The 18,707-nt window shown below is 39.3% G+C and overlaps 1 protein-coding gene across 2 annotated transcripts in view; it reads right to left on the reverse strand.

The window, feature by feature from the left end:
- Positions 1-8,693: 8,693 nt before the first annotated feature.
- Cyt-b5 (Cytochrome b5) overlaps positions 8,694-18,707 on the reverse strand; it is a 92,561-nt gene continuing 82,547 nt past the window's right edge. For both annotated transcript variants that reach the window (XM_076182076.1, XM_076182075.1), the window contains one exon: positions 8,694-9,684. In XM_076182076.1, coding sequence (XP_076038191.1) covers positions 9,586-9,684 — 99 coding nt within the window. In that variant the 3' untranslated portion in view covers positions 8,694-9,585. The remainder of the gene's footprint in view (positions 9,685-18,707) is intronic.

The following is an 18,707-nucleotide window of genomic DNA, read 5'->3' on the forward strand; positions in this document are numbered from 1 at the left end:
GACAATGCTGTGCTCAGAAGGTTTGAGGAAGTTAAGTGACAGTTTGGGTAGGTGTGCGAAAGAAGGAAGTCGAAGATAAATGTGGGTAAAAAGTGATGAATACAAGGGGAGAAACTGGCAGCAGACTGGAAGTTTTAAGAGAGAATGGACAATGTGGTTAGTTTTAGATATTTGGGTGCAAATGTGGTGGGAAAGGGAGTGGAGGTGGAGGTAGAATGTAGACTAAGAGAAGCAAGTAAATGCCGTGGGGGATTAAAAAGTGTAATGAGAAATAGATATTTGGGAATGGATGCTAAGAGGAGATTGTGTGAAGGAGTAATTCAGCTAACAGCATTGTATGAGGCAGAAACATGGAACATAAGGGAGGAAGAGAGGAGTTTGAATGAGATGAGGTGCCTGAGAAGTTTGATAGGGGTTACTAGGATGGATAGAGTGAAAAACGAGGTGAAGAGGAGAACGGGGGTGGGAAAGGAGTTAGGAGATAGGGTTGATGAAAGAGTATTGGGATGGTTTGGACACATGAAAAGAATAATGATTAGTAAAGAAAGATTAGTAAAAGAGGTGTGGAAGGCAGAGATGGAAGGAGTGAACATGAGGGGGTGACCTAGGATGAGGTGGATGGATTTGGTAAAAGGGGCATTGGGAAAGAGGGGAATGTCTGTTGAGGAAGCATGGGAGAAGACAGAAGATAGTGGTAAATGTAGAATGGTTGTGTATGGATAATGCTGTGATGCATGAGGGGGAGTGGGTGAGAGATTGGGAGTGAGGGAGTATGTATGATAAATAAATTGATGCAGCCCAAAGGAATTTCTCCCTGTCTTCTCCATTGATGTGCTGTGTCTGGTGGCACTGCTTCTGACCCAGGGCAGTGGGCAAGATGTAGGGATGACCCATCATCAAGGAGCCAAGATAAGAGGGAGGGAAGAGGTGGGATGGAATGGGTGGGAATGGATTTTATGACTTTTTTGGCAACCATCCTTGGAAGGGGGAGAAAGCCTTTGGTATATGTCATTTTATGCTTTGACTTCCTCTGTGAGCTTTCATGTCTTAGGTCTTTCCCCTTCATTAGCATCTTTTCTAAACACAATAGCAAAAATATTAGAAAAAGTTATCAAAAGTAGATGGATTAAACATCTGGAAGAAAATAATATACTGAATCCAAAACAATTTGACTTTAGACACAGATCATGTGCCACTAATTTGAATTGCTTTTACTTGAGGCTGATAGAAATAATGCAAGAAAGGGATGGATGGCCTGATTGTGCTTTACTAGATTTACAAAAAACATTTGATAGAGTACCACACAAAAAGCTACTAAGAAAAATTGAAATAATAGGTGGTGTACAAGGAAAGTTATTGAAGTGGATGGAAGATTTCTTGAACAGGAGAAAAATTAGTGTGATGGTTAGAAGCTAATTCTTCTCTGTTGCTCCATTATCTCTTTAAGGGTTTCTGTATCTCTCCTACCTTATTTGTTGTTGGATTTTCTCCATGGTGTTGAGATGATTTTTTTCTCTCATTTGTCAAAGTTTCATTTTCCCTTCTGCTTTCTGAGCCCCATTTGTTTCTGCTTCTTGCTCAAGTTTTTACTCTAAATCATGTAATCTTGCCTCATGGTAAGAAATTAAGCCTCTAATTTTTTTCAACTCTGTTAGAATTTCACTTACCTCCATGGAAGAGCATCTACTTTCCTGACACACTCCAGAATGATTCCTGATTGTGTATTTACATAACTGTAGTATAAGGGAAGGAGCAATGGTTGTTGGGCTCCATCTCCCATTCTCTAATTTTTCATCATATCTAGGCTTAAATTCATGTACAGTTCCAACATAATCTATATCCTTGATTTCCAATTATCATATTTTGATTTGAACTCGTGTACTGTTTGAGTTTGGGCTATATAACCTATGTTATTCCAAATATCTATGCATTTATAAGAAAAACTGTATTTCTTCACATCCTTTAGACATTTGGTCTTTCTTAATTTACTCCTATGACCTCTTAAAGCCCTCCCATCTTTAACCCCTAGAGTACAATGATGGCTATGTATTTACCTAGTTGTATTTTGTGGGAAGAGAATTATGCTCATAGTGACCTGCTATTGTATCTTTCCGCATCCAGATTTACGAAAAAAAAAAAAAAAATAGATAGTAGAGCGGCCGCTGTAGACACTGTTAAAAGATTTTTATCATACCGCCATTTTTAAAGGGTTTAAAGGGCCTACCCTCCCTCCCCCCTGCGCACGACTATTGTTTACATTCGTTTTGACCATAAAAACACCTTTTACTCTATTTTTTTTTCTATGCACTTACAAAGTTTTCTCTTACGTCTGGCATGCACGTGAGTGTGTGGTATGAGGAAAAGGCCCGCTCGATAGCCAGTGGCATACGCTAGCTTGCCATGTTCACTAATTTGCCGTGTGAAATTCGCATATATTTTTCAGTGAAGAGAAGTTTGAAGATATTAGCCATGCCTAAGCTTTCCAAACAAAAGGCACACTTGCAGAAGACAAGAACGTCTACATTAGTAACAAAAGGGGAGAAAGAAAGACCCCCAGCATCAGCCTTGTTATCATTTCTTCATCCATGTAGTCAAAGGCTATTTTCATTGATATTAATAAGTTTAAAGTTTCTCCAACTAATTTGTTGACATGTTTGTCTGGTGTCATGTTATTTGAGATAGTTACTCCTAGGTCCCTTTCTGAGTTCACTTTTTTAACTTCCTTTGTACCAATTTTATATTGATCCGAGATTCTATTTTTGCTTTTTCCAAATTCCATTATACTACATTTCTTGATGCTGAAGTTCACTTCACTCTTCTGACTCCATTTCCAGACTTTGTCCAGATCTTCTTGAAAAGATTTGCAGTCTTCATCTGTACTTACTCTCTTTAATAGTTTTTCATCATCTGCAAAGAAGTTCATATAACATTTCACCCCTTCATCCATATCATTTATATAAATAGCAAACATTATCTGAGCCAATACATAGCCTTGGGGGACTCCACTTATCACATCTTCCCAACTTGAGTTCTTGTCTCTAAGTACCACCCTCATTTTTCTTCCATTCAAGAAATCTTTCATCCATTCCAATAATTTTTCTTGTAATGCACCTATTGTTTCAATTTTTCTTAGTGTCTTTTTGTGTGGTACTTTGTCAAAAGCCTTTTGTAAGTCCAAGAAAGCACAATCTGCCCATCAGTCTCTTTCTTGTATTATTTCCATTAATCTTCAGTGAAAGTATATTAAGTTTGTAGTACATGATCTTCCACTTCTAAAACCAAATTGTTTAGGATTTAGTATTTTGTTCTCTTCCAAGTGTTTAATCCATTTATTTTTAATAACTTTTTTGCATACTTTTGCTATTGTCCTTGTAAAGGATACTGGTCTATAGTCTGTTGGATTTTCTTTGTCTCCTCCTTTGTATATTGGTACAATATTTACATTTTTCCAATCTTGTGCTACTTTTCCTTCTTTAAGTGAGAAATCAATTATCTTGTGTATTTTGTCTGTTAGCTCATCAATATATGCTTTCAATATTCAATTTGCAATTCCATCAGGCCCATATGACTTTCTGACATCAAGATTTTTTATTTGGTCCCTTATTTCTTTCTGTGTCACCATTATTTCTTTCATTTTGGGGTATCTTTCTCACTGTCCTTCATCCTAAATTTGTGAGCTTTCAATTGTAAATACAGACCTAAAATGCCTGGTCAGAAGTGAATATCAAGTCTAGTCTCAATGGTTCTTCATTGTTTCTATATCTGGTATTTTCCTTGACCCATTGAGTCAACGTATAATTAATGGTCAAATTCAGTAGAATGTTGCCCCAGAGTTCCTCTCCATCTTTTATTGTCATTTCTTCCCAATTTATTTCCTTTGCATTGAAGTCAGCCATAATTACTATGTTTCCTCCATCTATCAGTACCTCAGATAATTCATTGTGTCTTCCAGTAATTCTGAATGATTGCTGTCAGACCAAACCTGTGTTTTGGGGGACACATATACTACTATAAATTTTCTGCTTTTCATAATACTATTTTCAACTTTGTGATAATTTCCACATTATCTTTACCTTCAGTTATCTTTATCACATTTAAGCCCTTTCTAGTCAATAACATGACTCCTCCACCCTGCTTATCCATTCTACTTTTTGACCAATGGTTGTATAAACCTTGTCCCACCATACTTGATGATATAGAACCTTTCAATTTTGCTTCCACAATTCCCATTATGTCTGGTTTCTCTATTTACAAATAGTTGTTTAATACATTTATTCCAGAAATCATACCATCCATGCTTGTGTATGCCATTTTCAATTTTTTCTTTTCTTCTCTTATTTGGTTTATGTTTCCTTTTATTCTGATGTACCATTTTCTTAGCTTCAGATCCACTCTCCAAAACAAACTCATTTTTTTCAGTCTTCGTTCTTCTCTTGTTTTTTCATTAGCTTCATTTCTTAGTGCCTTATCTTTCTCTATTTCTTCATCGTTCATTTCCTTTTTTATCGACACATTTTTGTAATTTTCACCATTAGTTTTGCCGCTTTTGATAGTATCTCTTCAGCTATCATTTGAGTCCTTAGTTTGATTTTCATTGGCTTATAGTTTTTTTTTTTTAAGAGTATGTGCCCATCCTATGCATGTTGTCGATTTCCTTCTCCAACTCTTGACCTTTGTCCTGAACTGCTTTTAGTATTTCTTTCACAATTTCTCTCTTTTTCCCTTTGGTATTTGTGTACATAATGTTTTTCTTTGATACCATAAACCACAATGAATTTCTTTTTACTTACTCTGTCTCTCACAGTTTTCTTTTTCTTTGATTTCCTTAATCACTGTTTCCTTTGCATTCTCTTCTACCTGCTGTTGTACTATATCTTTGAAAGATTTTTTTATTTTCACTTTCCTGTCTCCACAGATTTTTTATTTCAATGAGATCCATCTTTTTGATTCTCCCACTTTTTTGGTCACTGCTTGTAATTGTTCTTTGACCTCTTTCTTTAGTTCTTCATTTTTGTTTCTATCCTCATTTTCCTTAATTTCATTTTCTCTTTTAATCATACTTAGTTCACTTTTTAGATCATTCAACTCTGATTATTTTGTCATTAGTTCTACGTAAGTTTGTCATCTCTATGTGCAAAGCTCTATAGTCTATTTTTAAATCAATTAATTCTTCCATCAAGTCATTGATGTCTCGATTCCTTAGTGCCCTGCTAACCCTAGTTTCTCTTTCTGTATCCATAACTTTTTCTATTGCTCCCCTTTCCCTCTGAAAGCCCGAAAAAACATTACTTTCATACCTTTGAGTCGTCTTCTGAGTGACGCTTATACACATTCTCTTTGGAATTACCCCTAGTGGTGATTCCACTCTACTCATATCTAATCCTCTCTTCGTTGGTTCATTAATTCTTTTTTCTTCTTTACTTTCCTCCATTTTGTGCTAAAACTATACTTTTCCAAAACTTGGATTTGATACCTTACTGGTCACTCAGAAACACAGCCCTTACATCCCGAAAAACAACAAGGAGTTTTTCCTGATCCAATCGACAAAGAACTAAGTCAGAGCTCAATCTCTGGACTTCCTCTCTTATGACGTGTGTGTGTCATGAGGGACAAGTGGATATAAGCTGATGCTGGCATTGGTGTCCTGATTATATTTATCATGTAGTTGTAGTTAAATGACCCCTGTATTCTGTGAACTGGCTTGAGTGTATTTTCTGTGGTTATATAACATTCTGGGTGAAAGAATGAGTATAACAGCTGAAACTTTATATCTTATAATGCATATATTGTGATGCATCACTGTATATCAGGCAGCCTACTGTGAGCGAATTTGACTGGTATTGAAGAGGTAAATAAGGAGATCTCTTCTGTCAATGCCATTTATCTCTTTTAGTGACCTGAATACTGTAATCATATCACCTCTTTCTCTTCCATTTTTTAAAGTTGGCAGAACTAGTGCTATTAGTCTTTCCATATATGGTTTATTTGCCAAGCTGAGACCAGTTTGTTTGTTGCCCTTTATATTCTCTCAGTCTAACACATATCTTTCACTCTGTGTGGGGACCATACTACTAATGCATATTTGTCTTGGACAGATAAGGTTTTCTCTCTTCATCCATATTGTGAAATGTCACTTTGATCTTCTGCAGTAGTCCGTATGTTTCTCCCACAATCCTGCTAATATGTCTGTCAGGTGACAGGTTGTCTTTTAACAACACTCCCAAGTCTTTCTTCTCTTTTGTTTTTGTAATGGGTTCACTTCCCAAGGAATAATTTAAGGATGGTCTTTAGCCACAATTGCTCATCAAGTATTTTGCATTTTTTTGGTACTGAACTTCATTTCTCATTCTACCAACCACGCAAAAAAAAGTGTCTAGATCTTTTTGCAGTAGTCTAACATCCTTCTTTTTCACTCTTATGATTTTTGGATCATCTTGAAACATGTTGGTATAGCTTGTTCCATCATGTCACTGACATAGACAAGAAACATTATTGGCACAAGCACCGAACTTTGTGGAACTCTGCTCATTACTGATCTCCATCTTGATAACTTATTCTTTACTACTGTCCTCATGTATCTTTCCTTCAAAAAAATCTTTCATCTATTCAAGTGTTTGCCACTCAAGTCTTCCAACATGTTCCAATTTCCATATAAGTTGACTGAATTTATCAAATGCCTTCTCTAGGTTGAGGTACACATAGACCACCCACCCCTCTCTCTCTCTTGCAGCACATCAATCATTCTCAAGTAAAAGCTTAAAAGGTTCAACACATGACCTTCCAGATCTGAAGCCAAACTGACTCTTTTCAAGATATTTGGTCCATCAATCTTTCACAATCTTTTCACATAATTTTACTATTGTACTGGTCAGTGATACTGGCTTATAGTTTAGTGGTGTCTCCTTATTTTGACCTTTGTGAATTGGCAGAACATTTACCTTTTTCTAATCAAGCAGTACAATGCCTCCTTTCCATGAACAAGTAATACGACTGTAAATCTTGTCCACTAGTTGTTTCCTACATTCTTTAAGTTTCCAGTTTGAGATCCTGTTAGGTCTTGAAGCTTTTGTCACATACAATGATACCAAGAGATTGACCACTTCCCTGACTTCTACATTTATATCTTCTAAACCTGGTTTTTTGCTCCCCTCACTTTCCTCCAAAAAAGTGCTCTACATCAGTGACCATTCACTACTGTGTGAAAGACAAGTGTAAAAAAAATCATAACTTCTTTAATTGAGCATATTTCATAGAGCTTAAGTATTCCTGTCACAACTTCAGTCCAGTGTCCACCATTTAAAAAATAAATGGTCAAACATTAAACATAAAATCTATCATGTGGACAACAAAATGTTGATCTAACCCTGCTACCATGACTCAAATTATTAATCAATGATAAAAATATTCATTAACATTAAGAACAAATAAAACTGGAAAAAAGGAAAACATTTATATAGACTTAGCAAGATCCAGGGACCAATGATGGGTACCTGCATGTGGTAGTCCTGTGACACTGACATCAGAAAGAATCATCTTCCTGCAGCCCATCTTCAAAATTGGTCAGCCCCTATAACAGAGCCCTTACATGCCTAAGTGCCACCCTGGGGCAAAATTCTCAGTGATGCCCTCCCCCATTCTCCCATAATGGCTTGTGAAATAATTAAACAGATTTTAAAATTGTATTTAATGTCCCTATTGCAGAAAGGGTAAGGGAAAAAGATTTAGTATTCTGTTGATTCTAACACAAAATTCGTGTATTATGTTAAAACATTGAGGGCTCCTTTGACCTTGTTTTATTATGATTATTTTATCAGCCTTGAGGGTGGCATGTCCAGACTAGAATTGGAACCCACCCTAATGTGCCACCCCAGGGTATATGCCCCCCCCCCCAATGTGAGGGCCCTGCCCTACAACTGGATGTGCAACCTTGACACAGGAGTCCGGCAACTGAACAACACAGACAACAATCCAATATTTCTTTCCAGAAATATCTGTGGAAGGGAATGATGACTGATGCCAGCTAATGTGCAGTGAAAAAATATCATTAACAAGTCATGCACCTGTCCACTGGGCAGCGCTTCCTTGCTTCTTAAAGTCATATTCAGTTTACAGGTCTTTGCAGTATGTAATTTGTTTTGGTAGAAAACTATTTTGTATATGACAAAATTCCTTTAATTGAATACTATTTCCACTTTATGAACCACAATAGAAAAAAGGCAAATCAATCCCTAATACAAACAAAGATTAAATCATGTGAAAAAATAACCAACACGCTCAATTGTAAAGCATAACCAGCGTGCCACACAGGACCATCAAGACACTAAATGGGTCCTCCACAACAGTGATCATGAACATCAGTCATGAATAGCTAATACAAGTGTCCTTTTCAATGACCAAAGATACAATGACAATGTCATGCTACACTTAGTCTATGACAATAGGCAACTTGTTGGAGAGAGCGAGAGAGAGAGAGAGAGAGAGAGAGAGAGAGACAGAGAGAGAGAGAGAGAGAGAGAGAAAGAGAGAGAGAGAGAGAGAGAGAGAGAGAGAGAGAGAGAGAGAGAGAGAGAGAGAGAGAGAGAGAGAGAGAGAGAGAGAGAGAGAGAGAGAGAGAGAGAAGAGAGAGAGGAGAGAGAGAGGAGAGAGAGAGAGAGAGAGAGAGAGAGAGAGAGAGAGAGAGAGAGAGAGAGAGAGAGAGAGAGATAGAGAGGGGAGAGAGAGATAGAGAGGAGAGAGATAGATAGAAAGGAGAGAGAGAGGAGAGAAAAGAAAGAAAAAAATTAAGTGGAAAAAAAAAAACACACACACTGGCCAACAACTTCACTGGTCCTTGTATTACAATATATTATAGTCATCTATACATCTTTAACATTTACCCTTGACCTGAATAAAATATCAATATTTGGAGTATATAATGTACACGGCTCTTTATGCAATAAAAGTAATAAAAAAATCTTCATATACCAATTACACATAATCAATAGCTATAACTATAACTGCACCAAAATATTTCCTCAACTTTTCCAAAATGCCTAATGAATGATAAAAAAAAAAAGTACATTAAAATAATGGTGATTAGTATTACACCAAGGGTAGCACCAGCATTATAATCTGGTAAGAACACACTACAATGAATTACAATGGTGGCAAGACTGTCTCCTACTTCTTAAGGGTGTTTTGTAATGCAACAATAATATACAATGGTTATTGATCTCAAATGAAATAAAATTCATACATGGTTTTGTTTGGGAATGTAAAGTTATAAACATTTCTATTATCTAAACAAGTGTGATGACAAAGAAAATGCAGGCATGCTTGAAAATTGTGTATCCTTAAGGCCAGTGTGATAAATCATAGAAAATTCATTAAACAACACAAACTACAAATATCAAAATAATATTGTGTTAAAAGGATTTTCCAGTATATATTTATACATAAAAAATCTATAGATTTTTAGGGAAAAAAAAAAAAAAAATTGAATACTGACATCTTTCTGGGTCTTTCATACTTCCCTTGATATAAATATAATCTGGACATCACTAATCAGTTAAACTGGTGATACAGCTGAATTTTCAGAATTTTCACTTACAACATTAACTGGGTGTGGATGGTAGAAAATAGAAACGGTAAACCATTGAAGCTATGAATGCAATCCCCATTGGAATTATCCAAGATGACCAAGAACTGGAAAAAATGAGTTAATCTATTAATTTGTGGCACCAAAAATCTGGAAAGGAGAAAGTCAATTATTCCATTCTCCCAGCTCTCAATAAGTTACACTGAGTTATAGTGATAAAACATGTTTACAGGAGACCTTTTTGGCAGTTATCCAAATGAATTTCAAAACTTCAAACCATATTACATTCAACTGCCCTGCCTATAAATTTATTTTATTCCATGACAGTGTTGTTGGCAATATTGTTTCTAACTACTTTTATGGTAAAACTCCATCTTGACAGCTTGAGGTCATCATTTCTTATCTGGTTAGTGTTCAGTGAGAAAATGTCCAAAATCTTTATATCATTAATACCTCTCAGTCCTTCCTAAACCTTCTTTATCCAACAATCAATGTTTCCCTATATATTCCTTTTCCTTGCAGGAGACACAATTCTCTGACTGGTAGCAGCCAATGAATTAGCAAGCATGGTAAGTCATTCAAGGAAGAAATATCACACTGTCTGGATAGGGCTTGGGCAGGACAGTGTGGGATGAGGTACGCTATTTGGCTGCTATATGATGATTAATTCTGGGGAATTTTGTTTCTAAGGCTATGCCTATTCTATGTTGGTGTCAACTTCATGCTGAATGGTGACTTGAATCTCTACTCATACAGAAATGATGCTATTCTATTGTACTGTGACTGTCCCTCTATTATGCTGTCCCCTTCTTAATACTGTCTTGTACCATTTCTTGAGTATACATTCCCATTTTCACCTCTGTCCCCTGTTTTCCTCTTGGGTACCAAGTCTGTCGCTCACTGAAAGTAATAAATTGATGAAAACAAAACAAATCCTACTTTCCATAACCCTATTCCTGAGATGTCAAGACTTTTGGGTCTCAGAAGAGTTACAAGCAGAACCTCAAGGTAAGTCTTTTAATGTGTATTTACCTAGTTGTAATTTATTATACAGGAAGGGGAGCTATGCTCATGGTGACCCGTCTTTGTATCTCGCAAAATCTAGATTGTTCTTAAATTCATGTATGGTGTTTGCACACACTAATGTTTCATCAATTTGTTCCAGACATCCACCACTCTGTGTGGAAAGCCTCCCCCCCCCCTTTTTTTTTTAGATCTCTTCTATAACTGTTCTTTTTTAGTTTCTTTTCATGTCCCCTTACTTTTCTTCTATCCCAAATTAACAAGTCTTCTCTGTCAAGGAATTCCATGCCTTTCGTGATTTTGTAAATGGCCAATAGATCGCCTCTTTCTCTTCTTTGTTCCAGGGTTGGTAGTTCCAGTTTAGACAATCTTTGCTTGTATGTCAATTTTGAAAGGGTTAGGGCCATCTTTGTCATTGCTCTTTGGATTCTTTCTATTTTCCTTATATTCTTTTTTTTTTTTTGTACTGGGTGTCCACAGTGTTGCTGCATACTCCAATCTTGGTCTTATCAATGTGACTAGTATTTTCTTTACCATTACCTCATCCAAGTAATTAAAAGCCACCTTTATTGATCTTAATAAATTGTAGGTTTCTCAAACTATTTTATTTATAGTCAGAGAAACCTACAATTTACTTAAATTAATGTGGGTGTGGTACAGGAGATAGGCATTATGATTGTGAGAAGGATGATGGATGTGTTGGCATTATGTAAAATTAAGTTGAAGGAGACGAGTGATTTTGAGTTTGGAAGTGTAGTGGGGAGGGTGTTGGGAGTGAGGAGAGGATGAGTGGGGGAAAGGGTGGCTCTACCAGTAATGGTATGATTCAAGGGTTGTCTGGCATCGCAACAGCAAAGGTCATTGATGCCGATGTCATCTAAAGAAAGTCAATAATAATTATGAATAAAATAAAAGGGTAATTTAAAACATATCTTTTTTAAAGTAATAATTAAAAACAATACTTATTTACAGCTTTTGAAGAAGGCTAGCTTTTTTGATGAATTTAAAAATGCCACTAGCATTATACACTACTTCCTCTCCAAGGATCTTGGCAAGGATGTACAGTATCTGCTATCCCCATCAAGAGCCTTGGAGAGGTATCAGTGTCTAAGATACCTGAGACTGGGGCATTCAACTAGCAAATGTCGCACAGTCAGGGGGACCAAACATTCCTCACAATTAGGCTGATAATTTCCATCCATCAAATATTTGTGAGTGAGACGAGTATGTCCAATCCTGAGTCTGAATAGTGCTGTTCCCCATCTCCTAGACATTCTACCATATTTCCAAGGAGATATCACACTTGTAATCTCCTTAATCTTATTAGGATTAACCAAGTTCCAACATTCCTACCAGGTACTGCAAGTGAAAGTTTTAATTTCTGGAAAGTAATCGCTGAATAACAGTGGGTATCTCCTTGGAAATAGTTCTGTTGCTGCACGTTTGGCTAATTTATCAGCCTCTCCATTTCCACTCACTCCAAATGTGCAGGGACCCAGCTAAACACTTCGGTACCTCGCCTCTCTATAATATAGATTTTTATAATCAAAGGATTCGTAGAGTTAAATGCCAGCATCAGAATTGGAGCCATCAGTAAAAATATAAATAGTATCACTATGCTCTACAACATACATATACATATACCAAAGGCTTTTTCCCCCTTACACGGGGAGTAGCCATAAAGAAAAAGGCATAGAAATCACTCCCACCCATTTCATTTCCCATATATTCCACTCCCCTCCACCCTCCTCCCTCCCTCCTATCTTGGCACCTCCTGGATGATGGGTCATCCCTGCATCCTGTCCAGTGCCCTGGGTCAGAGGCAGTGTCGCAAGACACAGCACATCCACAGCAAGGCCGCTTCATAAATTTGGCAACCCCCCCTCTCTGTCCCCTCATACAGAAAAGGAGAAGATGGGGAGAAATCACTTCGGGCTGCGTCAAATTTTTTCTCATACATACTTCCTCACCACCCATCCCCCACCCACTCCCCCTCATGCATCACATCCTCATCTATACACAACCCTTCTCCATTCACCCCTATCTTCTGTCCTCTCCCGTCCTTCCTCTACTCTACAGACATTCCTCTCTTTTGTAAAGCCCCTTTCACACAATCCATCCATCTCATCCTAGGATGCCCCCTCATATTCACTCCTTCCACCTCTGCCTTCCACACTTCTTTTACTAATCTTTCTTCACTCATTCTTTCCATGTGTTCAAACCATCCTAATACTTTTTCATCAACTATATCTCCTAGCTCCCTTTTCACCCCTGTTCTCCTCCTCATCTCCTCATTTCTCACTCTATCTAGCCTAGTAACCCCTATCATACTTCTCAAACATTTCATCTCAAACACATTCAAACTCCTTCTCTCTTCCTCTCTCATGTTCCATGTTTCTGCCCCATACATTGCTGTTGGCACAATCACTCCTTCATATAACCTCCTCTTAGCATCCATTCCCAGATGTCTATTTCTCATTACACTTTTTAATCCACCAAGGCATTTACTCGCTTCTCTCAATCTACATTCTACCTCCACCCCCACTCTGCCCTTTCCTGTCACATTTGCACCCAAGTATCTGAAACTATCCACTTCCTCCAGTTTCTCACCCTTAACCCCTTCCATACGGTGCCGCACACGTAGGCGGCATGAGGAGCAAGTGGATACTCGAGGCTGCCATATCGGCGTCTTGATTATATTCATTGTAGTTGCCCCTGCTTAATGACATACTCTCTAAACTGTCTTCATCACATTTTCTATGGTTATCAAAATTCACGGGTAAAAGAGAGAACGATCGTTATAAGCGTTGACTATATTTTATGATGCGAGTATTATTACGACACATCGTACGTCTGACAGCTAATGCTGCCCGTGAGATTTTGAACCGTACTGAAGAGGTTAATGCTCACTTCCAGCCTACTGTCACTCTCACCCCTTGTACATCTCATCACCTTACTTTTGCCCACATCTATCTTCAGCTTCCTTCTTTTACACACCTTCTCAAACTCTGACACTAACTTCCTCAATCCTTCCTCTGATCCTGCTACAAGCGCAGTGTCATCAGCAAACAACAGCTGGCTCACCTCCCAATTTTCTCCATTTTCTTTAATCATCTCCAACCCCTGACCCACTACCCTTGCATTCACCTCTCGCACCACCCCATCCTTGTAAAGATTGAACAGCCAGGGTGACATAACACATCCCTGACAAAATCCCACCTTTACCTCAAACCATTCACTCTCTCCATATCTAATCCTAATGCAAGGTCTACTACATACATACATACATATACCAAGGCGGATATACAGGATAGGAGGAAAGCTTACAAGGGAGGTAGCCAAAACGGAAAAGGCATAAAATCATTCCCACCCATTCCATCCCTGAATACACTCCACACCCCTCCACCCTCCCTCTCATCTTAGCATCTCCTGGATGACGGGTCATCCCTGCACCTTATCCACTGCCCTGGGTCAGAAGCAGTGTCACATGACACAGCATATCCACAGCAAGGCCGCTTCATTAAATCGGCGACCTCTCCGTCAAAATTTGCTCACACATACTACCTCATCCCCCACCTCATGCATCACAACATCATTCATATACAACCATTCTCCATTCACCCGTCTTCTGTCCTCTCCCGTCCTTCCTCAACAGACATTCCCCTCTTCCCCAAAGCCCCCTTCACACAATCCATCCACCTCATCCTAGGATGTCCCTTCATGTTCACTCCCTCCACATCTGCCTTCCATACCTCTTTTACTAGTCTTTCTTCACTCATTCTTTCCATGTGTCCAAACCATCCTAATACTCTTTCATCAACCCTATCTCCCAACCCCCTTTCCACCCCTGTTCTCCTCCTCACCTCCTCATTTCTCACTCTATCCAGCCTAGTAACCCCCATCATACTTCTCAGACACCTCATCTCAAACACATTCAAACTCCTTCTCTCTTCCTCTCTTATGTTCCATGTTTCTGCCCCATACAGTGCTGTTGGCACAATCACTCCTTCATATAGTCTCCTCTTAGCATCCATTCCCAAATGTCTATTCCTCATTACACTCTTTAATCCACCAAGGCATTTACTCGCTTCTCTCAATCTACATTCTACCTCCACCTTCACTCCACCTTTTTCCTGCCACATTTGCACCCAAGTATCTAAAACTATCCACTTCCTCCAGTCGCTCTCCCTTAATGCTCACTTCCAGTCTACTGCCACTTTCACCCCTTGTACATCTCATCACCTTACTTTTACCCACATTTATCTTTAGCTTCCTTCTATCACACACTCTCTCAAGCTCTGTCACCAACTTCTTCAATCCCTCCTCTGATCCTGCCACAAGCGCAGTGTCATCCACAAACAACAGCTGCCTCACCTCCCACTTTTCTCCATTTTCTTTAACCATCTCCAATCCCTGACCCACTACCCTTGCATTTACCTCTCGCACTACCCCATCCATGTATAAGTTGAACAGACAGGGCGACATAACGCATCCTTGACGAAGTCCCACCTTTACCTCGAACCACTCACTCTCTCCATTTCTAATCCTGACACAAGCTCTACTACTCTCATAAAAATTCTTGACAGTTCCTAGAAGCTTTCCTCCTATCCTGTATATCCGCAAAACCTCCCACAGTGCCTTTCTGTCTACCCTGTCGTAAGCCTTTTCCAGGTCCATAAAGGCCCAAAACACATCCTTCCCCTTTCCTATAGCTTTCTCACATATCTGTCTTACAACAAAGATCTGATCTACACAACCTCTACCCATCCTAAATCCACACTGTTTCTCACCAATTACTTCCTCTGTTCCTCTCCTAATCCTCTCAATCAAGATCCTCCCATAAGCCTTCCCAACTACACTTAACAAGCTAATCCCTCTGAAACTACTACATTCACACTTGTCCCCCTTTCCCTTGTAAAGTGGAACTATACAGGCACTCCTCCAGTCCTCCGACACTCTACCCTCTCTCCAGCAAACATTAAATAACCTCACCAGCCAGTCCACCATCACTGTACTTCCTTTTTTCAGACATTCTGCATGGCATCCATCCAGACCAGGTGCCTTACCTGCTTTCATCATCTTAACAACTGCCTTCATTTCATCCTTCCTTATTTCTCCTCCATTTTCCTCATTCATCACGGTCATTTTCTTAGCATTTCCCACTGCAGCTATCTTTCCCTCCCTATCCTCCTTTACATTTAGCAACTCCCTAAAATATTCTGCCCATCTTTCCCTTACTGCCTTCTCTTCCATTATCATCTCTCCATCTGCACCTTTTACCTTTCCTTCTCTACTTGATTCGCCTCCTCTTCCTCTCTTAATTTCTTTCCAAAACATCTTTTTACTACTTTCAAAATTTTCTGTCATACTCTTACCCCATTTCACATCTGCTCTCCTCTTTGCCTCCTTTACCTATTGCTTTACTTCTCTTTTCTTTTCTTTGTACCTCTCATATGACTCCCTCATCCTATTTTGTAACCAATCTGTGAAAGCTTGCTTCTTCACTTCTAAAACCTTCTTTGTTTCCTCATCCCACCATTCACCCTTTCTTCTATTTCCTCCTGTACTTCTTGTTCCACACACCATCTTTGCACACTTTGTGACTCCCTCCTTGAACCATCCCCATTCCTCCACACCTAGCTCTACTCAATCCATCACTCCCTCCCACTCCTCCTTCAGCTTCTTCTTGTACTCCTTCTCCTTTTCATTTTCATTTAAATAGTTCACTCTAAGCACATCCCTACCTTTTGTCCCTTTCCTCTTTCTCCATCTATCCTCCACTCTCAGCTTACCTTCCACCAAAAAATGATCTGATATTCCCCCACCCTCTCCCCTTTGCACATGTACATCCTTAACCCCTTCAATACGAGCCATATCGCACGTCTGGCAGCATTAGCTGCTAGACGTGCGATGTTGCGTCATAATACTCGCATGATAAAAAATAAAGTCACTGCTCTATCGCTCGTTCTCTTTCACCCGTGAATTTTAATAACCATAGAAAATATGATGAAGCCAGTTTACAGAGTATGTGGGTCACGCAGGTACGACTACAATAAATATAATCAAGACGCCGACGTCGGCACCCTCGTGTACCCACTTGCTCCTCATGACGCCTATGTAGGCGTCACCGTATGATAGGGGTTAACTCTTCCTATCATAATCCTATTTACCACTACATAGTCCATTAACGCTCTGTCTACCACCCTTCCCTCCACCACCCTCTCCCATGTGTACTTATGTTTGACTTTCTTCCGAAACACTGTATTTGCTATCATCAACTCTCTAGACACATTTCCACCATCAACTCTCCACTACAATTCTTTCTTGGAACTCCACATTTCCCATCCACTCCATCAACTGGATCATTTCCTACCTTAGCATTAAGGTCTCCCCGTACTATTACATTGATATTTCTCCCTAAATCCTCTATGCACTCAATTAAATCTATCCAAAATGCCTCCCTTTCTTCTATGCTCTTCTCACTGCCAGGCCCATAAGCACTTACAAAACCCACATCTCCTTTCCCAGTTTCACCTTCATCCATATTATCCTTGAGGAAACCTCCTTCCACTCCACTACACGTTTACCTATCTCTTCACTTACTAGTATAGCCACCCCTTCCCTCCCTCGCCCTCTCTTCACTCCTGATAACCTCCCACTTACACTCCCAAACTTACACTCGCCCTTCCCTTTCAGCTTAGTTTCACTCAAAGCCAACACATCCATCTTTCTTCTCACAAACATACTACCTATCTCTTCCCTTTTACTCTCATCTGTACCACATCCACGCACATTAAAAGAACCAAACCTCAGGGCGCTGGTCGGAAAACTCCCAGACCCTCTTATGCCTTTGCTTTTTCTTTTAGGAATGTCCCCTGCTGGGCTACAAGGAGAAAGATGCCTAGTCTCAATCCCCGTCCCTTTCTTCTCCCCTCTTATGATCCAAGTGGAATTACTTGGTGGCAGTATTCTTTTCCCCCACCACAGGGAAGGTAGGCGAAAAAGGAAATGAATATTCAGAGAAATTGTACAGGACAGTAACAAGGGGTTGGGGGACAGCATAACGGAGGGACAGTCGTAGTATAAAAGTATCATCATTTCTCTATGAACAGAGTTTTCCTCTATCACAGACAAAATGATGTGTGGCTCTGGTCCATAGGGGCACCCCATACAGACCCTAAAGTATCAACTGCATGCCACTTTGCCACAATAACATGCAGCCAATACCTCATAAAAACTCTTGACTGCTCTTAACAGCTTTCCTCCTATCCCATATATCTGCAGTACCTCCCACAGTGCCTTCCTGTCTACCCTGTCATAAGCCTTTTCCAGATCCATAAAAGCCAAAAAAACATCCTTACCTTTTCCTATAGCTTTCTCACATATCTGTCTTACCACAAAACTCTGATTTACACATCCCCTACCTGTCCTAAAACCACTGTTCCTCTCCAATTACTCCCTCTGTTCCTCTCCTAATCCTCTCAATCAAGACCTTCCCAACTACACTCAACAAGCTGATCCCTCTGTAACTACTACACTCACACTTGTCCCCCTTTCCTTTGTAAAGCGGAACTATACAGGCACTCCTCCAGTCCTCTGGCACTCTACCCTCTCTTAAACAAACATTAAATAAACTCACCAGCCAGTCCACCATAACTGTACCTCCTTTCTTCAGACATTCTGCATGGCATCCATCCAACCCAGGTGCCTTACCTGCTCTCATCATCTTAACAGATGCTTTCACTTCATCCTTCCCTATTTCTCCTCCATTTTCCTCACTCATCACTCTCATTTTCTTAGCGCTTCCCACTGCAACTACCTTTCCCTCCCTATCCTCCTTCACATTTAGCAACTCCCTAAAATACTCTGCCCACCTTCCTCTCACTGCCTTCTCTTCCATTATAATCTCTCCATCTACACCTTTTTCCTTTTCTTCTCTACTTGATTCACCTCCTCTTTCTCTTTGAACTTCCTTCCAAAACATCTTTTTATTACTTTCAAAATTTTCTGTCATACTTTTCCCCATTTCACATCTGCTCTCCTCTTTGCTTCCTTTATCTTATGTTTAACTTCCTTTCTCTTTACTTTGTACCTCTCATACGATTCC

This window comes from Oratosquilla oratoria, unplaced genomic scaffold (assembly GCF_046742065.1).
Source record: "Oratosquilla oratoria isolate Oo_2021 unplaced genomic scaffold, ASM4674206v1 SCAFFOLD50, whole genome shotgun sequence".
In the NCBI taxonomy this organism is placed as follows: domain Eukaryota; kingdom Metazoa; phylum Arthropoda; class Malacostraca; order Stomatopoda; family Squillidae; genus Oratosquilla; species Oratosquilla oratoria.